Below are 27,959 nucleotides of genomic sequence, written 5' to 3'. Positions count from 1 at the left end.
TGTTGCAGGGAAAATGATAAAAAAAATTAAGAGTCCAGCATGACAGAAATGGCTGGAATCAGCTCAAAATACTCAAAAGAGAACAAACAGTTTATGTCCAACTTATGAACTCAAATGGCTGAAAGAAGTAATAAGCACCTTTGATTTACAGATGTCCCCTAAAGAGAGAGAGCTACTGTAAACACACGTGATAGCATAATTCACCACATATGCTGCAAATGTGTTCTTAGTTCATCATATTATTGAAAGATGCAAACACTTTTGACATTAAATAGCGCTATTGAAACTTGAAAATAGGAGTCTTCTAAATGACATTAAGTGTGTTTACTAAAGAATGCCATACAGAGAACCACAAAATTTGAGAAAGCCATCTGTAAAAAAAATTAATTCAATAATTTCTACTACAAAGTTCTGGACATGCCTGCTTTTACATGACTGCATCATGTCCTTATATATCTCAAACTAACAGCACAGAGGACCACTTTAAGTGTGTCTGGTCTTGGGTTGAGACTCTGTGGCTGAGGCCCTGCTGGCAGCGCACCCGTGCAGCAGGTGAACACAGTGGCAGGATATTCACTTTGCTTCTTGGGAGACTTTCCCTATGTGACTATTGTACAGATGATTAATGAAAGGTCTGGGAATTAGGATGGCATTTCAGTTGAGAATTTCCTGAGAAACTTGCTCTTGTTACTCAATTGGGGAACATCACCCTCAAATCTTAAGTGTAGTGCATCAAGTTCAGAAGGAATGCCCCACAGCATCCATACCAAAGATATTTCATGGGCTACCATTCATCTGCTGGGGGGAAGATGAAGCTTGACCTGTAGATTCTGTAATATCTACAAGCCAGGCCTCTCACTTCCCAAGAAAGTGCTCTAACTTCTTCACTGCTCAGCTATAAGGTAGGTATAGTTACCATGTGCTTCTCTTCTGGCAAATGAGATCCCAAGTGGCTAGAGGTTCCACCATCAACAAAAGCTTCTTAAGGGTAAAAAGGGAGTGTCCAGCTTAGCAAGATTTATGCCTCTAGTCAACTTCACAGGGTTTACATGTGAGTATTTCAGACTACTAGCTCAACAGCAGGCCAGCCACTGAATCTGAGGGAAGTAAAGTAAAGTAACCTAAATGGAAAGGCACTCAGAGTATATTCTTGACTTTATAATTTTATACCTGCACAACACATCAGAATACAGTGATGTCTGGAGTGGAAATGAGAGCTGTACTGTAACATTCAAATCTGCATTGCTACAGCAAAAAACAAAAAAATAAACCAAACCGAAAAACACCAACCAAACAAAAAACCCCACCCAAACCCAAGCTTTTTCTGCTGTTTTTATAACAGCTTCCCAAATGAAATAAGTTGTGTGCTGAAAAATCTGTTTAAAACGTGATGGCCCATGGATCAATTCTAACATTTTTGTTAAAGACATCCACTCCTCCCTCCAAAAATTAAAACAACTAACTTTTTTTTTCTGCCGCAGCTTGTGTCATAAACACAGTTTGACACAATAACATTTGTATCATGTTTCTGAGCAGAGGAAAAAAAGAAAGAGTCTGATAGAATGGAGATTGCTAATGGACTGTCAGTATAACAGAAAACATTTCTGTCCCTGAAAGCTGGGTGCTCTTCTCTGACAGCTCAACAAAACACAGATTATTTTTGAAGTTTGCAACAAGATGATCAGTTTTTTTTCTACATTTAATTCTTTTAGCATTTGCATAGGTATAATTTTTATAAGAGGAAGCAGGATGAAAGAGATTTATCTGCAAGATTTTTTTAAGGTACTCAGAGTATTTATGGATGTAAAAAGTTCAGCTTCTTGCCATCTTGACATCAAGCAATGGAATAAAATTTATACCATAATGTTGAGATAGTTTAAAAATAGTTCCTTTTTCTATGTTATGTGTACAAGTATAGCTGCAACTTTTCAAGAACTGTAGCCATATTAAGATGCTGAAAATTATGTTCAATTAAAAATTCATAAAAGAAGAAACATTCAATTATTTTGGCAGACAAATTTACCTGAACATGTATCTTCATGCAGCAAGAATGTATTGTAATTAATCGCAATTACCTTTTGTACATTTAATCCACGTTAGGCTACAGATCTGTGTAAATATTTCTGAGAAGTCAGTTAGCAGACATTTGCTATAGAAAGTGAGTGACACATGAATATTGTATTTAGGACATTTCCTGAAAAAGAGTAACAAAGTCAGAGAAAATTATATAAATACTGCTCCCCAGCAATATTGAATAGGACTACAAATCAGCAATGGAAAATCAAAAAACAAACCGAACACCACTTAAGACCATCTTCCCCCCTCCCTAGCATGATACCATGTAACCAACAGCCTTTAGCATGCCTTTTCCAAAGTTTAACCAAAAGTGAATAAAATGCCTGTAGGAATGCAGTGGCATTCCTTCTAAAACAGGTTAACCAAGCAGCCTCATGTGTGCCAGGCCTTCATCACAAATTTTAGTCGATCTACACAAAAAGTTTCCTGGTGGTTCTAAAAACCTCTCCAAGAAATACCTGGATGAACGTATTTAATTTCATTTCATGAATTTCTGTTCAAATGACTTCTTGGAAAAGTAATTAGACTTTCTGGATTGTTCAACACTAACTAAACTGAAATGCATATGAATCAATTCCAGCTTGCTGAGTAAAGAAAAACCTAGGTGATCTTTAAACATGTAGCGGGCAAACAGAACAGCCTGGCAGTTTTTACAGTTATGTGTATCTACTTGCATACATACAGGCATGGACAGAGCCCGGGAAACACCAAAAGAACTATTAACATGGGTAACCAGAGTGAGTTCTGGCCTGGCTCTTGCCAGGTCGCTGTACTTCATAGCTTGTACATTTTGGTACAAACATTAAGAAAATAAGAAATGCAGACATTTCAAAATATTTTATGCATCTTTAAATTTCTTCTTTCTGCAAGGTGCTAAAGGCTTGCTATAGAACTCATTGAGGGATAATATACAATTCAGCATGAGTCATGGAGACATAATAAAGGAATAAACATTTTGTGAGTGAATGATGAAAATGTGTATTCTGTTCTCATTCAAAATACTCAATGCACTTTTACGTAATATGAAATTAAAATGACATCGCCATGTGAATATTGAGCAAAGTTGGCCTAGATATGAATGTAATGTAATTAAAATCTCACAGATAAAACTATTGCAGATAAGTATTTTATGTGTCCCAATCAGGCATTACTAAATCAAAACCAAGCGTTGTCATGGCACATAAACACCTCTGTCTCAGAACTGCAGTAAGTGTGCGATTTGGTGTCAGAGATGACACCATTTGTATGAACTTATATATTTGTGAAGTCTGAGAGAACTGAATTAGGGTGAAGAATAAAAAAGATAAATTTGTATGAGGTCAAGATGACCTTTAAAGGATAGTGGTGAGACAGATCCTAGTCATGTTCCTGTTCGGCTTCTGTGTAGTGATCATTAAGTTTATTTCATTCCTTGCAAATTTACATTCTTATACAAGTTTAAAGATGAAATGACAGATTTCTTTCCAACTGAAGAGATATATTTACTATCTTCATCTCGGGCTTTTTTTCATTGTTTTTTTTCCCCTAAATATTTTCAATGTAATTGTTTTATGGATTTTTTCAATTTATTGGGGTCATATGTGGTACAGTGAATGGCATTCCTGCCCTTTTTTTGTCAGCCATACAAAACAATTCATGCAAATCCTAACAATTCTTAATTCTTTTTAGTTCTACAGTGGAGGGACATGCTCCTGAAAGCTCTGTTGGGGTCAGGGTTTTTATGACAGGAAGGTGATGGAAGTTACATCTTGGAATGAACTTGTCTGACAACTAAAGGCAAATCTGAAAATAAACACAACACAATACTTGTGACAATATAGATATATTAAAAACATATGAGACCATAGTGTATATTGCATATATATGTATTTTTTTCTGCATATTAGTCCAAACAGTTAAGAATCAGGATTGCTTTTATTCCCATAAACATAAATATTTTAATTGCAAAAATTATTTTAAAAAGCCATAAATGTTTGCAAACAAATAACTAGCCAAAAAAAAATTACAATTAGTTTTAAAGTTCTTCTTCTATTTTTTATTTCAGTCTCTGCTTTTCAGGTTTTTTGGTCCTTTCAGCACACGTGGGTAATCTTTTTAAAACATTCTGTAGCAGAAAAGCTGGAAAATTTGTATGGGATTTTGGACAGCACTTAAATTTTCCACAAAATCAAGTCTTTTTCATAAAAAATAGGATTAAAATTGTAATTTGTCGTGTATGATATACCTTCATCTAATGCTACAAGAAGAGAACAAAAGGGAGATCCAACTCCATATGCACTATTACATACCATTCCTTCCCATGATTTCCTATCGTAAGAAGTAATTGAAGCACTGTGAATGAATCTGGGCCTCAAATCCTTTTCTGTGTACAATTTCAAATTATTTCTCCTTTGTAGTACAGAAAATTTAATATTCACCTCAATATTTTAATATAATGAGTTATCATAATTAGAAAAAATTGCGAAACCATATTTATGTGAATGCAATTATTCATAATTTTACAGAGAAGGGAATTCCTTTTTAAAGGACTGATGGCTCATGAACAGATAGAAAAGTCTTTCTTCAGGAAATGGCAACATGCAAATATATATACAGGAAATGAAGATTTGAATTTGTGCATTGGTATTTTTCTACAGGGGAGAAACACTTGACTCAACAAAAGGGGGGTTTTTTGTTTGTTTTGCTCTATCTATCTATTTTTCTATCTATGTATCTATCGATGCATCTATGTATGTATGTATGTATGTATGTATGTATGTATCTATCTATCTATCTATCTATCTATCTATCTATCTATCTATCCATCATCTGTGTATAACTATGCATATAGGACGGCATTAAAACACCTCAGCTCCAGTCTCCATTGTAAAGAGAATGGATGAATTCAAAGACCAAATCATGTGTGTACAAGCCATTCATGATGGCTGAAATGCTGGCTTTCTGTGGAGGAGAGATATAGCAGTACCAACACATAAAACTCTATGGAAATGGACAATCTTCTTTTGAGTTTGTTCAGTTTAGGAGCAAAGTCACATGCAGTGGACATCATGTGTAGTTTTTCAATGGATATATACTCTTCTGAATTCTAGAATTGCAGAAGCCCGGTCACTTTTAGAAATGAGGCTATCACAAGTATAATTCAAAAATCTCAGCAACATAATACCTAATCTGAAAGATATTTCCTGATTGAGAAATATTCTTCAAGGACCCAATTGTACTTGAATATAATTTCAGAGACCACCATGTGCACCATCTGTGGGGTTCATGGAACACAGCAGCCTTTCTTGTGAAGTTTGTAGGCCTGAGTGAAGGGGAAAACAACAGGAAAGAAAAGATGTCTCCATTCAATAAGCAATTCAGTTAGTGTATGAAATCACTGGCATGACATAAGTAAGCACACAGAAATCACAGTGTGCAGAGAAGCAGAATAGAGCTAGCAGAGACTGAATTATCAGAAAGGCATGTGACTCATGTTATGGTCAGAATGAAAGCAGAAATTAGAAGGATTGTAATTAAAATATCAAGGTTTTCAGGTCACAGAAACAGTAATTTCTTACAGTTTTCAGTTCCCAGGAATCAAGTTTAATGTTAACCCTATTCCTGTAGTACTTAGTGGGAGTATTGTTGCAGTTCCTTAACTATACTTGAAAGAGGTGGTAACAGAAGAGTAAGTACATTCCTGCGATAGTAGCCACAAGTGGCTATCTGGGGAAGAGGGAAAGGACACAGGAAATACACATTTCCACAGAGGAGTGTCAGAGTCCCAGACATCCTCCCAGTTTCTGCTCTTTGTCTCCCATGGTGGAAGCTTTGGGCTTAACCCGCCTCTCTCTGCTCCTGTCAGGAACCAGACAGGTTCTGGGGCTGCTCAGCTGCTTCTGTAGAACCACAAAATGGTTTGAGTTTGAAGGGACCGTAAATATTATCTGCTCTGAAGCCCCTTGCTGTGGGCAGGGACACCTGCCACTAGACGAGGTTGCTCAAAGCCCCATCCAACCTGGCCTTGAATGCTTCCTCTGCTGGACATTCACAATATCTCTGGGCAACCTGTTCCAGAGCCTCACCACCCTCAGTAAAGAATCTAAATCTAGTTTCTTTCAGTTTAATGACCACAGCAGATTACAGTCTGACATCTTAAAATAGACTGCCATCAATTCCAGTTTTCTGTAATATGTCAGATTGTCTTTTGTGGCAATTCAAAAGCAGCTGTCTGAGCAGTGCACCCATACCCGTGGTTTAGCATTAAGTGGCAGAATGCTGTGGGTTGCACGTGTCCTAGTGTGGAACTTCTTGGCCTCTTTAGGAGTATTGATATATTGATATGCAATGCCTAAAAAACCCACAACAACACCTAAGAGCACTGATTTGCTACATAATTTTAATGAAATATTTAGTAGTTGATAATGGCTGACAAGTGTGGTAGATCAGTAATCTCAATTCTCTGTGACAGACATAAGAATTAATATTTTATCAGCTACAAGCTGACAAGAGGCTGAAATATTGCTACTGGTCACTGCTATTAATTTTGCCTCACACTAAGGTGTTTTTGTAGGCTTTGGTATATATTTCTGTGAAAAGGAAATAATTTCCTTTATATGATAGTGACAAGGAATTCAAAAGAGTTATGATTATTAGCAGAAATAAAGATTCCAGTAAGGTTTTACAAAATAATCTAATACCAAATAAAGATTCACATTTTTTACCTTGAAAATGTGATATATTTAAAACAACTCATCAGAGATCCTTTTACTTACATTTTGGATAAACTGTATAGCTAAATATTCTCCTCTTGTTGTCCTTAAAGTATATGATGTGTTTTACAGAATTCAATTACTTCTGAATTCTGTATAACAATAAGCAAGTTCCATATAAGCATATAGCACAAAAAGACAGCACAACCATAAAGGAAAATGTTTACCAATTCATAATGAATTTCCCATAAAAATGCAATTTCTCTTATTTCTCAAGAAAATGCATACAGGGAAAAGCAATAGATATGTACCTATATATTTTACCAACAAAATAAAATACACTGAGTAACACAGTCAAATCTACTAAAACATAGGGAGAGGGTAGTAGCATCAGTAAAAGAAAACAGGGACCAGAATTTAATTGTATGCTTGTTTAATTGTATGTTGAATCTCTACTTAAGATCTTTTAAGATCAGTGAATCATTTTAAACTAGAAGATCTATACTGACTAGGAAATTAACAGTTGATGTGTGAAATGGTATATGGTAATCTCATTATCTGTTGAGACCATAATCTGATATATTTAAATCATTATGTTTGGAATAGTATTTAAAAGTAAACTTTGTAAGCCAAGACTGAGAAGAAATTACAGGCAAGTTTATTCTTGTACCATTCTTTTATTCTCTTAGTGTTTTAGCTCACTTCTTCAGTTTCTGATTTTCCTTTCCTTCTATCCCTTCTGCATCTTTTATTATTTCTTTTCTCATGGCATTTTAGCAGCGATTTTTTGGTCAGAAGTTCTGATATTTATTCACCTTATGATTTTTATCCTGTTTTTCTGGTATTGGGAGCAAAATCTTGAAAAAAATTAGTCCTGAAAATTGTAATTATTTATAAACTACACAAATATTTGTGTCTTCACCCTGCCTATATTTAAAAGCAAAAAAAAAAATTAAATGAAGCAAGGAGCACAATTTCTTCATAGGTTTCCTATGGGTGTAGTTTATGCTATTCAGTATATTATTGGGTAAGTTGTGTCTTATATTTCTTTAGAATCCTTTAATTACCAAGATTGGTTAAAGGATACTAAAGAAATATAAGACATCAAATTAATCTTTCAAAATTTGTCTCAATAGCTTGAATTTTAATCAGTTTTGGGACTTCTGAGAAAAAAAAAAAAAAAGAAAAAACTCTCAAACCAGCAAAAAGAAAGAAATGCAGTCAGAAAGAAATTGCAGAAAGCTTCCATCCTTTCAGAATAATTTTGAAGATAGCTAGAAGTTTCCTTTTTTCCTATGATGAGAAGGAAATTATCTTTCATCTTACCTGAGAAGTGGTGCTTGGAATGTGTTAAATAGAAAATTGAAGGTGAAAAATTCTGTTTCCGGAAGTTTCTAAATTAGCAGCCAAGTACGAGATGGCCTGACTGGCAAATCAAAGACTATTGATCAGGTGAGAGAAAAGAAAGAAAAGAAAAAGTGAAGACACATCAAAATGCAGCCAGAAAACTTGTTTGCTATAAAATTCATTACTAGATTGGATTACATTTTTCTTCTTACCTATGAGAGAACCACAAAAGCAACCTAGTCCTCTGAGATGCAGATAAATTATTGCGCCAAAACGATCGTAAATTATTGTGCAATATATTATAACTATCATGATCACAATGTAAGACAGAGGAGCTTGATTCATCTTTACATGACTGGTTGAGGGAAGGGAAGAATTTCAGTGGCAGCAGAGGCACACAGCGCTCTTGGGCTTGGGCACAGCTCACTTCGCAAACAGCCGTTGCCCCAGATGTGTGTGTGCCTCTGCCTCTGCCAGAAGTTCTCACATCCATAACCCAGGATGGAGTGTTTGCTTCCTAATCAAGTTTTTGAAAAGTCATGTGGCCAAATCGAACAGCTGACAGACAATTTTCAGTAGAAAGAAATAAATCAATAAGCTGCATGGCAAAAGAAAAAAAATCAATGAAAATCAGTTTGATAAATAAAACTGAACCTTTAAATATTGCTTATGAAGCTAAACAAGACTCAAATTCTCTACATCGCAGCCTTTACATTGGAATATAAATCTAAAATTTAAGATTTATGTTAAAAAGAATATTGTCTAGATGTCGTTACTATATCAAAATTAATCTTTTTTCAAAGGTGAATAAATATAAAAATATTGCCTTTAATTTTTCTTTTAGCTTTCTTTCCTTTGCAAATTTTGCCAAAATTCTTTAAGGCAACAAATTACTGTGAATCATAATTATAATGGACATAAGTTGGTGGCTTCCACTGATGAAAAAACTATGGGTATTTATTAAATGACAGGTAAAAGGTTTCAAATATATGATACATTTTGCTATTTTAACCAAAAGTTGCTCAGATTTACTTTTGCTAGATGGTACCATTTAAAACATTTTTTCCTTCCTCTGAAAAGATAAAGGAAAAAGAAATCTCTTCCTTCTTTACACTCTGATTTGGTTTATTTACATCTGTTTCCTGAATTGAAACTAATTTTCAACCTCTTATGACTGAATCCTGTCCCGTACAGCTCTTGTCTTTGGTGGGATTACACTCAGAAAGGCTGAAAGACTGAGGAGTACCTGCTTCTCTGACTTGCCTGCTATTTGAACCACCAGTTTTGTTGTCAGTATAGGGCAGCAAAGAATCACCTTGATGCTTACTGCATTTATTTTCCTTTGGAATGACTGGGAGGCCAAAACCTCTTAAGCTTTGTATTCACTTGTATTCCTTTCACTAATGTCCCTCAGAGAGGCATCTTTTGAACGTAATGTTTTACTAAATTAAGCAGTAACAGGGGAAATGGTATCTCTCAGCCTCTTATCAGTCAGAAACAGATGGGAAAATTGTGGCCGCGATGCAGAATACATTAAACTGGGGATTGTTGGGGGTTTTTTGAGCATGTTTTCCTTTTGTCCAGTTGACTTGATTGTTTCATCTGCTATTTATGTCCTATCCTTCAGACTGAAAGCTTTTAGGGACACAGACTATCTCATTAGTTATGTTCGTGCAGTGTTTAGCACAATGAGACCAAGACTTGTTTTTAAGTGGTAACAAGGTAAAAAAAACTGGCAAATACAGACAATAATAATGATAATAAATAAGTAAAAATAATTAATAATAATGATAAACATTGGCTTCTCTGTCTTGGTCTGAAGAGACCTTATTTATAGTTGACAAGATGAGATCAAGTGGGATGTCTGGAGGGATGTTGCATCTTTCCTGTGGAAACTATAGAGGGGAAATGGCAACAGCAAGAACTGCTCAGTCTCACATAGACACTAAGGAGTGCAGTGGGCAGCAAGGACAGACAGACGTCAGCCTTGCCAGATTGTGTTTCTAGGGACCTGCCAGAGGTGGTGTCACTGAGAAATCACTGACATTCAGTAAAAAACACTGAGGGATGAAGGTCTGACCTTCAAGAACACAGATGGCAGAAAGATAGGAATGCTAAAGCCCCTAATTTGGTTTTTCTCCAATTGAAATCTGCACATCTAGTTTCAAAATTGAATTTCTATTGTCACTTTAACCAAATAAAACTGATTTCAGAAATTCTTATATCCTTATGGAGAAAGTTAAGTATATCTAGATCTAGCCTTATGAGCCTATTGGAAAATACATACAATTTGTAAAAATATGAATTTGTTATTAAGACAATGTGAAATGTATAAATAAAAAATTTAAAATGTCATAGGACACATTTCTTACAGAGAAAACCATATAGAACTAGTTGAATCTTCAGTCTGTCTTGCACCTTAATTATCATCAAGACTACAGCTTGCACTTACTTGGTTTAAGAAATATAAGCTGGCTCATGTGCACTCTGGCTGTGAAATAGACTAAGAATGAACAGAGAAACCATTGTTTTCCCCTTAGAACATAAGTAATTAGTAGTAATAAAAATATTTTAACAGGACAAGAACCTGCATGATACTGTTATTAAAATAATCCATCTTCTCTTTGCTTGAACACTTTGAAAGACAGTCCTTTTTCTTCAACTCTGTGTAGAAGGTCATATTAATTTGTACAATTTGATGTCGCATTCTGCTGTTTAATACTGATTTTATATGGCTAGGGGAAAAACCCACCTTAGTCTGTGTAGTCAAGATAAACATCTGCTGCCATTTTATAAAATGTCCTGCAATTTGTGCTCGTGCTGCTTTATGCTGTGGAACAGCACACTGCTTTACCATGGTCCTTTCCTCACCACGTGTCTCCAAATTTCCATTCCTACTTTATGCACGTGCTGCCATTGCAGCAAATTGGAGAGGAAGCTACGAACTGAAAAGCACTTTGATAAAAGGATAGCAGGGCTGCTGAGCAAATGCATGGATTGTTGTTGACTGCCCTTTGTAGAAACAGCTCTGAACAAAGAAGGGGAAATATGGGTTAGCCTTCTTCAGATGCTGATGAGGATATTGTCCTGGACTCTGCAAGATTCAGTGCTTTTGCAGTCCTGTGGTGCAGATGGATCTGATCAGCAGCATCCTGAAAGAGGTCAAGGAGGTGTTTGGAGCTATGGTTCTGTTCCCCCAGCTGCACAGGGTTCCCTGACTGAGCAAACAACATGCAGCAGAGTGTATAGTGCCTCATGGATTAGTAAAGGAGAAAGTCAAGGGGCATGGACTACACTGAAGAAATCTGCATTAAAAGGTGCTTATTATCACATCTTGATGTTTGATCAAACAATATTAAACCCTTACTCAAAATGTGTCTTACTCAAATGTTATTGTAATGTTCAGGTCAGAGTAAGTTTTCACAGTCACATAAGGAAACCAAATGAGATCGGAGGAGTGAACAAAAAGGAGGATGACTTTACCTTTTAAACAAAGTCAGCACCAGCATAATAGCTGATCTTCACAGAGGAAATAATGTGTAAATTACAGATGAATATTTATCGGCATTCAACTGTGGAATAGTTTTAACAGTTCAAAACATAGCCTGTAGTCATAAATTCATATAGAAATAGGCCTCTTTAACGTGTCAGCAAGATTCTGAAATCTGTGTAGCTGACCAGATAAAACACTGAAATATTGAAGGATTCTCCTGTTTGTGTGAGCTTGCAATTTTTTCCAAGCCCTTACCTTGTTCCACAATCTCTACCTTCCCCTCACAAAGGAAGCTGTAGCAAGCTGCTGCACTGAAAGAAAAGTTGGCTGGTGGATCATGAAGCTAAATTCATGAGTAACAGAGCACAAGGGCACAAAGCTAAGTTAGTGTCATTGTTTCTGACAAAATTTCTGTCTCAGAGCAAGGGCTTTAGCAGGAAATCAAAATTACATTGATGAAGTAACACTGTCTATGCGTGGATTGTGCTAATTAATTTCTCTTAACAATTTTTACCTATTCTCTGAAATCAATGTTGATTTTGACATTCCCGCACCCCTTCAAGTGACCATTTTGTAGTTTGGCTTTTTATTTTTGGAATGATCACTATCTGTTCATGTTTTTCATTTAAGCAATAGGATGCTAATGGGATATTGTTCCAGAAATCACATGAAAAGGCCACTTATAATACCCATAGTAGAAAAACTATAACATCAGTTTGAGTTTCTGACCATGTACAGTGAATATTTCCTTATTTGCATTTTCAGCACAGGAATTTAGAATAGATTGTGCTTTGGACAGTGAAACCTTTATCTCTGATTCTCATACCTGGATTGAGATAAGTCTCTCTGAGTGTTGAAAACTCATATTTGCTTGTTGGAACAATGAGAGAAGATAATATTGTTGTGACTCAAAAAAAAAAACCAACAAACCTGCAGAAAATAAAACTGCAGAAATGCTTAACATATTTCATGATCAAAATTAGATTACAATTTTGATACTGTCTTTAAAATGCCTGACATGTATATATAGTATAAATGAGAATGATTTGCCTGTTAAATATACAAGAGAATGTGTGCTTCATTACTAATTTTTCATGCTCTGTGATCTTTCAGAGCTGCAACTTCATCTACCTTTGACTGATTAGTTCACTTGCTTCGATTGCATCTCTCAAAGGATTAGATAACGAGCAGAAGTATAGGCTTTGTAATCCTACATTTAAAAGAAAGATTAGAAATTATAGTGCTCATATCAGAGATATAAAAGTAACTTTGAAGACAAGATATTTCAGTTTAAAAGGGTGTTTTTTTTGATGTAGAATTTTTATTCATCTTATTCAGGTTAACCCCCCCAAACCTTTGGCTTATAGTAGTTTAAACTATTAAAGTTGGTGAAGCTTTCAGAGTCTATGTTTTAATCACTTTCCAACATCTTCCTAGTTTGAAGAGCTCTTAAATTGAACGAGTTACATTTTCTCACTTAATATTCTTCTAACACCTAATAAGAATAGAATAAAACCCTATTAATTTGATATTTCACAGATACCTGAAACTCATAAAATGCTAATTAAATCAAAGGTTTTATTTTTTAGCCTGTATAAAACTTATCCTTTCATTCTATGATCTGATGATTATAGCCCCAAGACTTCATTTTTTTTGTTACCTGCAAGGTAAAGGTTATATTACAAGGAAAATAAAAATGCACTGTTCCAGGTCCAGAGCCTCAAAGCAAAACTTAATTAAACTTGAATAGAGTCTCGTAAAAAAAATATGTCAAGGAAAGCAAAAGAAAAAAACCAACGTTATTTCTTAATTATCCTCTAAGGTTATACTTCAGTTGTTTCTCTTCACTGCCAAGCAATATTACTCATAGTGAGTACTGGTGTGTTGTAAATGAGCTAGAAGTAGCACACTTTAGGGTTGTATACTGAGATTTGTTTTTCATATGTACTATCATCACCTTGGCAGGGAAATCTCTCATGGTTTGGTTTTATTTCTAGATTTCAGATCTCTCCCTTCCTATAAACCCCTGAACTTGCAAAATTTTATTCTAGTAACATTTTGGGCATCATTTCTCAATACACACTTAGTATCAAGCAGCTAGCAGAAAGTGCTCTAACTACTCATTTTGACTTGAACATCAGAGGCTGAACATCAAGATAATCTATGAAAAATAAATTGTGTAATAAGCAGAGGAAAAAGAATGAAAGAGAGGAGGATGAGACAGGAGGAACACACATCCATCTGGTATTGTACTAATAATGGAGATGTAAAAGAAAGCAGTTTACTCTTGCTGACAAAATGCACAGCACCAGCCAAACATAAACAAACTTTCAGTTATGGAAAAGAGGAGCCAGAGCAATTTCTCTTAGCTGGGAGGCAAAAAAAAGGTAGACAAAAAGCTCTTTCAGCCAAGCTAAGACATGCAGAGTAACATGTGATGCTGCCCAGAGCTTTGAACATGATGAAATACTCCTAACAAGATGTTAAAGCAGAAAAAAGCCCCAACCAACTAAAGCACAAAGCACTGGTGAATTTTCCAGCTCTTAAGGGATCCCTAAACACGTGTTGTGAGCCAGTGGTGGGTGAGTAAACAGATGAGGAAGGTGACTACCTTCTTTAGCACCACAAAGGGAACCTTGTTCTTGCTGTCCCTGCACAATGGGTGTACCCTGCCAGAGTCCTTGCTAAGGATCTTGAACCTGGCAGCTGAAATTTAAATTCTGGTTATCTCCTTTCTGGTTATCATATGTCTAAAGGATGATGTATCCAACTTTGTTGATGCTTTTCCATTCCCTCCATATTGTCACTCACAGAAGAGAATAAAACTGGGCTCTGAGTAATAACTGTTTTATTGCAGAGTATATGGAAATCATCAGGGAGGCAAACTGTTTTGACTAGTCTATACTTCCAAGGTTTCCCAACCTGTTGTGGATTGCCTTATTCATCCCACAGAGCTGTAACTCTAAGGCAGTCCCTCATTGCCCATTTCTTCAGAATGTATTTGCAGTATATTTTTCAATTTCATAGCCCAGTGGTCAACTTAAAAATAAGAAAGAAGGAAAAATATTGAATTATATAAAAATAAAATATAGTATATTCAAGTTGACTTTTAAAATGTTTCCTACTCCTCATACCCTGAATGCTGAATTAATTTTGAAATTGATTGTTATAATAAAAGAGAGTTCAGAAGTTTCCATGGTCAGAAACCTGTGTCTGTTTTAAATCATATATGCAACCTGCTTTTAGGTTATTGGACAATTCAGTCATTTAAATAAGAGGCTGAGTAATATTTTCATTTTACTGTTATCACTGTTTTATCTGAGATGTGACAGAAAGTATATTTTTTCCTATGGGTGAGTTGGAATATTCCCTACACTATCATCTAAATGAAATATCACCCAAAACAAACAAACAAACAAACAAACAAACAGACAGACAGACAGACAGGATATTCTTTCTCATATACAGAAAGGTAAAAAGATAAAAAGCGGTCTGTGTCCATATATTAGGGAATCTGAGTACATTTCACTACATGAAAGGCAACCAATTTTAAAGTATCTATAATTTAGTATCTATTTTAAAGAATCTATAATTCAGAAGCATACCTCCATTTCAGACTGATAAAAATCATACTTTGAAGTAACTTACTCACTTGTGATTTTAGAAATCATAGCCAGAAGCAAATACCTATTGTTAAGAGAACAGGGTTATATCCTAAGGGAAAGGATTATTATCTGTATACCAAAATATGGCAGAGGAATGTACAACTTTGCTGGTTGTTTCAGATGATTTTATTTCAGATTTAATTTGGCACTGATCTTCACCCCCAATAGCTTTCAGAATTACTTTCCTCTACTCCTCAGGAAAAGAAATAACTGGATAATGAACAATAAATGTTACATGTTATATTTAGTCCAACAAGATGCAAAATTTCTGCATATTTGCAAGTTAGGGCAACATTTTAAATTTGAGATTTGTGTAGCCAGAAGACAAATTTTGTGGCTTACAACTGGGAAGCTGGCAGGATATCGTTCTTTTGATTATATGCAACAGACACAATGTCATCCAATATATGGTCTAGAATCTGTCATTAGCTGCTGAATTATGTCAATCAAATAAAATAAGTAAAAATATCAATAAAGTAGATTTTCTGCATGTTGTTTTACCATCACTCTCCTTTGACCTGTTTTTAAGTAATTCCCACAAGAATTCACTCATGCAGATATGGAAAGCAAATAGCATTTCTATCATGCACTTCTTGATCCTGATGCCCTTTTTGGGAGGCACAGCCTCTCCCTGTAGCTATGGATGGAAAGGTGTTCGTCCAGGAGACACAAAGTTCCTGATTTGATGCCATCCTTGGAATAACTCTCTCCACTGATCACACTTTCAGGCCTGGCTGGTCTCCGGTCACCACTGAGTGTCAGCACATAATTCCTGAAGCAAATCCATTCTGTGCTTAGAAACAGCATTTTGTCAGCCCCAGTCTACACAGGCAAGCAGCGCTGAGCTGCAGGAGTTGGTGGACCTGACAGATGGATCTGTCTCTGCCTCCTCCTACCCCCTTTCTCTCATTCTCTCTCTAACGTACGGTCTATCCATAGGTTAGTGTATGTATGTACAACCCCAGACACAGATATCCATAAACCTGAAAATGTGTATGTACAGGTGTATACGTGGGTGAACAATGCGTGCAGTCTTACAGAAAGAGAATATATGTCAGCTCCAGTCGAAATGTGTATAATTTTATAAGTATTATCTGATAAGAACACCTGTTGGTCAAAAAGAGTTACATTTTGAAGCTGTTTTCATGTTAGTCCATCATTTGTGGGATGATTGATCTTATTTTTGCCAGACTTGCAATAAAAAAGCAAATGGTGCAATGATGAGTAATATAAGCACTATCCATCTAAGTACCACAAATGTAGAGTCATACTCTTTCTTCTCCTATGGTAAAACAAAATCCTTTTGCTAAATTCAAACACTACATGTTTACTAGCTCATTTGTTTTCCATGAACTTGAATATGAACCACAGGTGTTTTATTTTATACAGAAGCATTTAGAAACAACACTTTTCTTCTATTTTTCCCTTTACCTGCTATCTTCTATTTTTCCCTTTACCTGCTAGTCTGCATAAAAACTATGGCTAACTCATAAACTATGGCTAACTCTTTCCCACCAAGCATTCTGCACAAAATAGCTATCCTCCTTTGGCTCATGTGAGGTAGTGAGAGCTATCTTTTTTTCTTCCTACAACAAAAGCTGTTTCAGTTTGGATTTCCCAGTGGTGTGTCCGAATTAATTTACACAATTTTTCCAAGAGACTTAGTAGACTCTGTTCACAGGGATTTTGTGATTTATAATCCTTCTATTTCTCACATCAAAGGCGATGACATAGAAGAGATTTCAGTGTTTTGGCTCAGATATAAGCGAGAAAATTTTAAAGAAACTAAACATAAAATCTGCTAAATCACTGCAAAATGAAAACAAGAATATCTGTTTGTCTTTTTTTTAAATAGTCTTTTTTTAAAAATAAACTTTCTAAATATGCAAAGCTAAAATGTCTGAAGCCATCTTTCCCTCCTCTGACCCCATTTTAGTTTCCAATGCCAATCCCTCAAGTATTTACTGTACTGTAACCCTAGCCAAATTCAAACCACATGAACAAGAGAGCTGGCTTAATGAAGTTATACAACAGATAATTTGCTTTTTAAAATACAAAGTCAAATTGTCAAATATATAAATATTCTACGGGCTCAGAAAATAATTAGGCTAAAATATTAACAGTTTTAAATGATCTAAGATTTTTAAAGCATTGTCTTTAAATTTTTGATTTTTAACAATTCTCTGTTTTCAAAAAATGAGCATATAATTTCTATTGAATAAAAACCGAACATTTTCCCACTCCTAACTGATCATTAAAGACATGTTATGAGCCAGTGGTGAGCAAACAGGTGAGGAAGGTGTCTACATTCTTTGGTACCACAAAGTGAGCCTTCTGCTTGCTATCTACTTGAAACTTCTACTTGCTTCTGCATGGCACTGCAGAATGTGTGCACCCTGCCAGAGTCCTTGTTCAGGACCCTGTACCTGGCAGCTGAAAATTAAATTCTGGACCTCCTTTCTGGTCTAAAGGATGATGTACCCACTCTATTGGAGCATTTCTATTCCTCCAATATTGTCACAGAAGGGAATAAAACTGGGCTCTGGGTACTTACCCAAAAGTGGAAACACGTAAACATATACTTGAAGAACTTTAATTGCTACACTAAATCACCTTTTTCAACATAGTCCACTCTTGACTCTTTCACTATATGCTCGGCTTAACTCTTGGTGCTGCTGCTTCTCCAAATCCACAATTTGTGCTAATTCTCCAGCAAACACCAGAGTTCTTATGCATATGTGAATCTGGTTGCCAAAATTACACAACACTCAAGTTGCCACCATGAAGTATGTAGCCAACCTCATCCTCCCAACTTTTGCCGTATCAATGAGCTTATTTATTTAGCAAGACACTCTGTCCTCCATTAACTTTTTTGCTTATTTTGACAGATTTATGAAAAGCTTTTGAAAATAATCCTCTGTAAAACAGCTGGAAAAATACCCAGTTGAATTCAGCAGCATTTATCAGTTCTATTGGGTAAACATGATCGTAATTCTCTGCCCCAATATGAATAAGCATTTCCCATAATTAAGAACTAAAGTTTGATTTTTTGTATTCAGTTTACTTTTACAGGTTAAATAACAATATTATATGCATGCTTTTTCACTGGGATCCCTTCGGAAATCCATGATATATTTCCACTTTTTAAAATAAAATTCATTCTTTTCATTGATTAAACAATGATATCAGCCCTACGAACTAGACAAGGCTTGTTTTGCAGGGTTTTGTCCTCATTTGTCATGTTTAAATAGGGCCACTGCATTTTAAAGATAAGACACCAGGAAAATCAGCTTTCTAACTGGTGCTTTCATGTAATGCATTCAGTATTAATTGTCTCTTTGTACATTTTTGCAAGAGATTCATTATTTTGAACACACTATTTTTGTGAATAAAACGTGTAAATATGAGGAAGCTTTCTGTCTTTTTAATCATATACTTCACCTGAAGTATATGATTCACCTGTATATGATTATACAGACGTCAACCTTAGCAAAGTTTCCCAGTTACCACTTGAAATGTTGGTTACATGTGCTGACTTCCTGAGAGCTTTTGGCTTAAAGCAAGTCTGGTGCCCAAAGCAGCAGAACTTACAAGTACAGTGTCTGTCTGCCCTGAGGCACTCATTCCTGCCTACTTCTCTTACTCTGGGGACTTGCTTCTTGCTAGTTCATACCTGCAGCAGAGTAAAGCTTTTGTTCAAGTGTATTTTAACACTGTCAAGGATTGGGAAACTCTAGTTGCTACTTACCATGGAAATTTTGCCAGTGACTTTGCCAGGAACAGGATCAATCCCAGCTGCCATAGGCCTGAACCGAAAAGCACATGTACAGAGAATTAAGCTAACAATCTACTCATTAGTTGATGATTTCAATTCCACAGCAGAACACCCCACACTGCTCTCAGGTGCAGAGTAATGTCCAAGCTAAAGCAACAGCCCTGAAGAAAGAACTAGAAAGAACTAACCTAACAAGGTCTCCACAGCCACCAAATCTTGGTCTGGCACCTCAGTCCCTACAAATTTCACTATCACCTCTGAAAAGTGCATTTAAGGTTTGCTTTTGAGTCCCAAACCCTGTATAGCTGAATGCCTTCCTTGATACATCATTTGTCTACTAGTAAGGGGAAACTAATTTAGAGTATTCTGTAAAAAAAGCATTCTACAATATCATCAGTGTAAATATTGCATATATTGATTTCTGTGTACAGAAAATAGTGCTTATTTTCAGGCAAATAAGAGTTTAAAATTTCCAGCATTTGTAAATGCATATTCAGAAAAATATAATTTGAGAAAGTTTTATGCCCAAATTGAATTGGTCTTTTTCTAGTATTCATATAGTACTTAGGATGCAAAATAATATCTAGAATCCAAAGTCTATTTTTCTACAGCCTGTTATTTTTAAACTAGAATTTTTACATAGCCTAGCAGTAAATTGTCATTCAAACACTGTCATTTTCAAACATTTCTTCATCACAAATTCTATTAATATGGATTTAGTCAAAGTGTACAACCAGTTAGCTTGAATTTCAAACTCATGTCAAAATATTTCTGTCATAATGAGACCATTTTAACAACTTGGGATCTCATATCTCTACCTATGTAAAATGCCTGAGCGAGAAATAGAATTTTTCCAGCTGCCGCAAAATAAGGAGTCTGGATTAAACTAAGGTTCTTCTTTTCAGATGCTGGAAGAACAGGTATCCACAACCAAACTTATCACATCCCCCCAGAGGAATCTAAATAACAATGATATTGGGCTGGATGACACTGTGTTAGGTAAATCATGTCTGTGAAGAAATTGTGATACACCAATAGGTATTTTTGCATTTAGTACAGCAAAACCAACAAACAAACCAAACCCCCTAAAACCAAACCTAACCAAAAAAACCAAATCAACATCTCAATTTCATGAGTGAGCTAGTTTGATATTTGAAGGAATTAGGAGTCCAAACAGAATTTCTAGTCTAAACTAAAGGCACCACTGAAAATTTTAACTTGGTCTACATAAACACAGAGGTTAAGTAATTCCGTAACTAACATTTGAGTTTCAGAGGAGCCAAGAGTAAGAAGTTAGGAAACTTATTACAGAAGTTTGTGGACTTTTGCAATGAGTACGTACAGGGTGTACTGAAGTAAAATATGCAAAAAATTTAGATAGCTTGCTAGAGTCTTCCAGCAAAATTGGTGGTGCAACTCTTGGTGGCAAAGGCAGCGTCGCTAATGAGAATGATTAAAATTGAGCACATCTCAATAATAAAACTTCCATTTCTGGAAGTGTAGCTGGAGACAGCCAAGGGAGGAAAAAGCCAAATTATTTCCATCCCAGAATACCAAGAAGTACTATGCATGATAGATTCTCATACATGTTTCTAAGACTTTCCTTAGTAATTTTTGACAATGAATAAATTAAGAATAGTAAATATGTCTGAAAATATATATATTTAAGATAAACAGTGAGACTACTTATTTGACTTAAATCATATGCTGATTTTTCAATCAAATTGAAAGAAAACGTAGTCAAAGAGAAATAAAAATTGGTAAGCTCTGTGGATTTGCTAAGGATAATTCATGCATACTACCTTCATATTTTTTATTGAGTAAACTAGTATTTTACTTTAATTGTAGGAAATGCTGTCAGAAACTTATTAAACATTTGCTATAATATCAGAAGTCCTACTTGCACTGTTTCTCATGCTTTTCTGCAAACATCTAGCTGCTGAAGGCAGATACTGTGCAGGTGGACCTTTGTTCTGGTCCTGTATTTAACTGGAAACAATGTGTGCTGCATGAGCACTGTACTCTGCTACAGGGGAGCTACTCGTTGTTCCACACAGATGTAGCAGATCAACTCAGGACAAACACTTCTCCATCACAATATTGGAGTAAACTATCACATGCCTGCTCCTTTTAAGACTCAAGCTAATATCTTTTCATGATCTGCATGACTAATATGCATGAGGCTAGTTTTGCATCATCTTTCGTTGTTCTAAAAACCCTCAGGTTTTTACTCTTCGAAAACAAAGGGAGGGAACGATGCAGCGACCCTCCAAAAATACATAATGATACATAAAATAGAAAGGCAGAAAGCAGTTTAATAACCTTTTGGCACAAGAAAAAATAATGATGAATAAGCTGTGACTGTTCAAAGGTTTCAAACCATCACAGGAGAGAAGTTCTAGAGAAACTTCAGCAAGATGCAGTGGTGAAACCAAAGTAGTTTTAAGAATGAACATGATAAATTTGGGCAGGTTTATCCAGGCAGGTTAACTAGGATATCACAGATCTAGATTTGCTAATGCCAGTTGTTCCCTCCAGTCTCTTAGTCCTGTGAATGAACACACATCCTGATCCTCACTCCCTGGCTTTAACTGATAGTCAACAATTAAATTCTAATTCTATTAATGTACGATAGGCTTACATATCCTCATTGCTTTATGACTGAAATGTACTGAAATAAAATTATTTCACATGAATTGCTTGTGTCTTTTGACACAAGGGTCAAGCTGTGGTTGATTCATAAGGGATTCAGATCGAGGCACATGGAAAACACCAGTCCCTTGTAAACAGATTTTAAACAAAATTCCATGCAGGAGGAAAAAGTAATTTCTATCCTTGCCCATCAATAACTAAAAATGACACAGTGTGTGTAAGACATGGGCAAAATCTAACATGGATTTTATATTATTATGGAATAACCCAGTTATTAGGCTGCAAGTAGAGAACTATAGCTTCTGTGGGCAGTAATGACTCACAGGATTGCACACATTAGTGGAGCCTTACATTTTGCCCCTGCCAGTCCTGGGATTAAGAAATATGCTTGGGTTTTCTAAGCCCAGAACCTGTCATCACAGGACATATGTTAAAATATACTGGCAAACTGGATTGCTCTGAAATCTCATGAGACAAGAGACATTTTGCAACCTTTTTTAAACCACTTTTCTCTTCAAACCACTTTTCTTCATGCAATGCACAGATTAACACAGCTCACGTTATCTTAGATCCAAGAATTTTACAATTCATTTTGAGGACACCACGATTCCATTCTGGCTCATGTCCTTATGCAATGATAAAAAACCCCCAAAACATAGCAAAACTTTATATTTAAAAAAATGTAACTGGCTCAAACATTAAGGAACAATTCTAAGTACCATGTGCACTTTTAAGCAGGAATTTAACCTGAAGGCCATTCTGAACTGCGACCTCAATATAATACCTAAAATGGGACGCATTTTTCTACAAACAATGATAATTTTTAGATGACTGCTCTCCAAGCTTAAAAAAAAAAGAACACACTTCCTGACATCATTTTCCCTTCATTCAGGACAGTACATACATAGCTCAGCTGTATGTTGAACTATTATGTGATGTCTATGTGTGTGCATATATAATGGTTTATATTAATTTAAAATGTGTTAAAACTGAGTATATGACAATTTGAAAATATTAGACTTCCATGTAAACATTTTCTTTTTTGAATGCTGTGTTGCAATACATATCTATTTTTGATGTAAAGAAAACAACTCAGTAAACTGCTGGCTTCCTAATTTTCAAGGTAAGTATTTTTTAGCACAGCTGTAGCAATGACACCCATGGCTGAGGTCTTGTTTTTCTTCTATTTTCTGGAGCAGAGCACTTGCTATTCTCCCAACATCCTGTCATTTTCCTGACATCTCCCTACATGGAACAGTCTTCCTCATGTTGGAGACTGCAGATCTGGATGCAGCCCTCCAGGTGGGGTCTCATGAGAACCGAGGAGTGGGTCAGGAGCACCTCCTCACCCTGCTGGCCACACTGCTTTGGATACAGCCTGGGATGCAGTTGGCCTTCGGGCTGCAAACTCACATTGCCAATTTATGTCACTCTCCTCATCCACAAACACCCCCAAGTCCTTTCTCTGGGGCTCATCTTGATCCATTCTCCAGCCAGCCTGTATTTGTGCTTTGGATTGCCATGTACTGACCCTGGTGCAAGACCTTGTACCGGCCTTGTTGAACTTCACAAGGTTTGCATTGGCCCACTTGTCACACCTGTCCAGGTCCCTCTGGATGGCATCCCATCTCTCCAGCATGTCCATCACACCACACAGCTTGCTGTCATCTGCAGACTTGCTGAGGGTGCACTTGATCTCACTGTCCATGCCACCAGCAAAGATTTTAAGCAGCGTCAGTCCCAAAACCAACCCCTGAGGTGCCCCACTCACCGCTGGTCTCCACTTGGACATCAAGCTGTTGGCTGCAGCTCTGGGCAGCCAATTCCTTATCCACAGAGTATTCCATCACCAAATCTGTCTCTCCAGTCTGGAGAGCAGAATTCATGCAGGACAGTTTCAAATGCTTTGTACAGTTCCAGGAGGAATACCAGTTACAGGTAGGTGATATCAGGCACAATTGGCCCTTAGTGAAGTCATGTTGGCCTTTACCAATAATCTCCTTATTTTCCATGTGCCCTAGCACAGTTTCAAAGGTTCCTTTGATGGTCTCAAACACACTATAGAAACATCCATTCACATGCCTAAATACATTTAAGTATCTCTCATGGATGGCTTGCTATTGAACATCCTATGCTTTTTATTCCTTGCTGTCACAGAAATTATTTTATCATTGATTAAATCTGTAAAAGTCTTTTGGGGATTTCTGAAAATAAATGCTCTTCTTTTGTCTTAATATTAGTTTCTGTTATTTACATGGTATTCTGAATTGTAGTAATCGAAATAATAGTTCCTACTTGTTTCATTCTATCATAGAAGTATTAAGTTATTTAAAAAACTACATCCTTAACAATTTTCTGGAAAACTGATCATCTCAGATAGAGCACATCATGAGAGGAAATTATTTTTTACTCATGCAGAGTTTTGAGTTGCTATAATCTTTTTCTTCTAGTCTCAGTGAATTCTGGGGGTTGGAAAGAACTTCCCATGGGTATGATTTTATTGCTATGACTTTATGGTAAGCACTGGGTCTCAGAGGAGATTATAGCTTCTAAGGTTCTCAAAATGTGTTACATAGAGGAATACAACACATGGAAGCATTCCTTAGCAAGCAGTAGGTTCTGTATTACTTTCTAAACCAAAATTCGTAAGTTTATGGCTACACTTATACTTTATGTGATACTTTGTATCTATCTAAATATTTTGAATGCTATTTCTTTCTTCTCTGAGTAAAATAAGGTACTTATTTAATTTATTCTGCTGAAGAAATTATGGTCACTATACCATTCCATTAATTATATCTAAACTTTCAATTTAGTGAAAATTTAATTTCAAACACCAATCTCAAACCCTAACCAGCCATACCCTCAAACGACAGTGTCCCTGGAACTATTTTAATCTCTGTACTGGCCCAATGCTTGTGATGTACTCGATTTGCCCCAGTCTTGGAAGAAGAAGGTGCCTTTCTTAGTGTTGCAGTCAGGAAATCCATGCTTACTATGCTTGCTATGTCCAAAGGAATAATTTGTGTCTTGAGCAATAAGGCAAAATCTCCTTCAGAACCTTGACCAGATGCCATCTCTTAGAGAACTAAGAGCAGCCAGAATGATGCAGCAATATGAAGTCACAGTGACTGCCAGTGGCTCTGTTCTGTTCAGCTGAAGTTCCTCAACATATTCATTATCATAAAATCAGTAATAATAGGCAACTTATATAAAACATCTTTACTCTCTGTCTTTTTAATTAATCCTACTGCTAGTCTTGGAAACAGCATATTTTTGTTTTCTTGAATAGATTACTACAGTTTTTAACTAAAGAGGTTACATTTAATAAAATGGAAAAAAATGTTGAAAAGGATCATAAGTGATTTAGAATTACTAAATCATGAAACCTTTTGAAAAATATGGAAAAAATAGTAATGGCTGTTTGATACACAAACTAGTATAGCTGTTAATTACTGGTATCACTGAGTTTATAATCTACCATATTCTAGAGTGCAATATTTTAAGGTAAAATTCAGCGCTGAGCTAACATTAAGACAGAATATTAATAACAGTGACAGGCTCAAAAGGTATAAGATGCAATACTAATTCTACATTTATGCAGCATGTGAAAAAGTGTCATTTATATGCACTGAGAATATCAATGATACCTGCATGCAAAAGGCCCAAGTGTCAGATTCTGCACCTGGGATAGGGCAGCCTTGGATATATGGACAGACTGGGCCAATCTTGAATGTACTCGATTTGCCCCAGTCTGAGAAGAATCAGGCACCTTTCTCAGTGTCTCCAGAACAAAAAACTAGGTGATGCAGTCAGGAAATCCATTAATCCATCCAGAAGGGGTTACTGGAAAGCAGCACCACAGCAAACGACCTGGTAGTCCTGGTTGATGGCGAGTTGAACATGAGTCAGCAGTGCCCTGGCAGCCAGGAGGGCCAGCCCTGTCCTGGGGACATCAGGCACAGCATCACAGCTGGGAAAGGGAGGGGATTGTCCCACTCTGCTCTGCACTGGGGCAGCCTCACCTTGAGTGCTGGGGGCAGTTTTGGGCACCACCATATCGGAAAGACATGAAACCCTTAGAGGGCCTCCAGGGTAAGGACATGAGGTTGGTGAAGGGCTTTGAGGGAAAGCCACATGAGGAGTGGCTGAGGTCACTTGGTCTGCTCAGCCTGGAGAAGACTGAGGGGAGACCTCACTGGAGTTACAGCTTCCTCGTGAGGGGAAGAGGAGGGGCAGGCACTGATCTCTTCTCTGTGGTGCCCAGTGACAGGGCCCGAGGGAATGGCCTGAAGTTACGTCAGGGTTTAGGTTGGATATTAAGAAAAGTTTCTTCACCCAGTGGGTGGCTTGGTATTGGAACAGGCTCCCCAGAGAAGTGGTCCCAGCATGGAGCCTGACAGAGCTTGAGAAGTGTTCAAACAGTGCTCTCAGACACACGCTGTGTGAGGGGTTGTCCTGTGCAGAGCCAGGACTTTGGACTTGGATGACCCCTGTGGGTCTCTTCCAACTCACAGCATTTAAAACTCTACACGAGTGACAAGATAGCAAAACCTAGCAGAAAAATAAAATTGGCATAACTGCTTTTCTTCCAGTCATTTTCTCTCCTGCATTTTTTTTTCTCTAAAGGTTTGATGGTGTAGAACTATTGTACATCAGCATTTGGGCTTTGCTTTTTATGATAATGATTTTTGTCTTGCTGGCATTTCTTGCTTTCCACTTAGATTTTTTTCTCTCTGTCCTCAGATCTCCTGAGTCACAAGCAGAGACACTTGGAGAGTCAGACCAGCAATGAGGCTTCCTCTGTGTCTGTGCAACACACCACATCAGACCTAAGCTCACCATTAAGGGCACACAGAACTTAAAGGGATCCAGAAATGACCTCTTCCTGTTTCAATTAACTATGCAGTCATATGATCAACATTACTAGTTAATTTACCAAATAGAAGTATCACTCATGATCTGGCAAATGAAAGCATAAATTCTTCCTTTTATTAGTACTTAGTGTAAAAGAAACAATTCACAGTTAGAAACTTACTCAAGGCAAGTTCATTTTTTCTGAGTCGCAAAGAATATTCAGTGAGTACATAATCTATTATCTACAGGGCTAGTTTTACACATAATTGAAATACACTGTGGAAATTATTAGTTAAGTGAACTAGCACCAATAGCAAGAGACACACAATGCTCTGATTAATTACTTTTAATAATGAAGCCAAAATGAAAATAAGTTTGTATCACAGGTTTTGCAGTACAAGATGAAGGAAATACAAATCATACAGGCAGACTATCTTCCATACTCTGGAATTATTCTGCTTGATTCACGAGGTGTAATAAGACTATGTATGTTAAAACTGAAGCTGTTGCAATAATTGTTCTTACAGCGAGCATTAAAACCAGTTCATTCTCCATTCGATCGTGCCCATCGTCAGCAAAGCCAATGGGCCTCTCCCACCTGGCAGCCGCGCCTTCGAACAGCTCACTTCCTCATCTTTACTACGTCTTCCTTGCTAGGCAGGATCGATCTGCCTTTTTTTTTTTTTTTTCTCCCCAAAAGAGAAGTGCAAGCAGTGAAAAAACTGTCCGAAGGGCAGTGAAGACTTTAAGACAGAACCTTTCGGGGAGGCCTTGAAGCCAAACATCACCTTCCTGCGACTGCAGGAGTCAGGGCTACAAGAGCTGTGCCCCATCACCACGGGGATGGCCGCTGCCTTCCCCTCCTCTCACCGCCTCCCCATCCCTCCATCCCGCAGGTGTTGCACTTGCTGCGGCCGCCCCCCTGCTTCCGACAGACCTCTCTTCCTTCCTGGCTCCCACAGCCCTCATTCCCACTAACTCCCTTTTCTAGGAAAACCTACGCGTTCCCCAGGAAGCTCTCTCCTGTGTTCCTGCCTCCCGCCTCCAGGCCGCGCCCGCCCGTGTGCCGCTAGCCCACCAGAGGAAGGCCAGGGCGGGCCGCTCCAGCCCGCCTGAGCGCCACACGGACCTGGGGACCGCCACGAGTCTGGGCGCAGAGAGGCGGAGGCGGCAAGGAATGAGGATGAGGATAACAACGAGGAACCCGCCGTGCCTAAGTGTGGCCGCGGGCATTTTGGCGCGGCGGCCTCCTTGTCCTCTGGCTGCCGCGCCTGCCTCCTGCCCGCCCGCCTCCGGCAGAGATGCTGCTGCAGGCGGGTGGGTGGGCGCTCCTCCCTGCGTCAGGAGGTGCGGCTCCCCCGGCCCGGCGCTGCCCTCCCCTTTCCTCTCCCCCCGCCGCTTTT

The 27,959-nt window shown here is 37.3% G+C and overlaps 1 protein-coding gene across 1 annotated transcript in view; it reads left to right on the top strand.

Moving 5' to 3' along the window:
• Positions 1 to 20,504, top strand: part of TSPAN19 (tetraspanin 19) — a 58,840-nt gene extending 38,336 nt beyond the window's left edge. Inside the window, 2 exon segments of the mRNA XM_059472561.1 lie at positions 19,953 to 20,046; positions 20,425 to 20,504. Of these exon segments, the coding sequence (XP_059328544.1) occupies positions 19,953 to 20,046; positions 20,425 to 20,504 (174 nt within the window).
• Positions 20,505 to 27,959: the final 7,455 nt, after the last annotated feature.

Source organism: Ammospiza nelsoni, chromosome 5 (assembly GCF_027579445.1).
Source record: "Ammospiza nelsoni isolate bAmmNel1 chromosome 5, bAmmNel1.pri, whole genome shotgun sequence".
Taxonomy (NCBI): domain Eukaryota; kingdom Metazoa; phylum Chordata; class Aves; order Passeriformes; family Passerellidae; genus Ammospiza; species Ammospiza nelsoni.
This window is presented reverse-complemented; position numbering and strand designations above follow the sequence as displayed.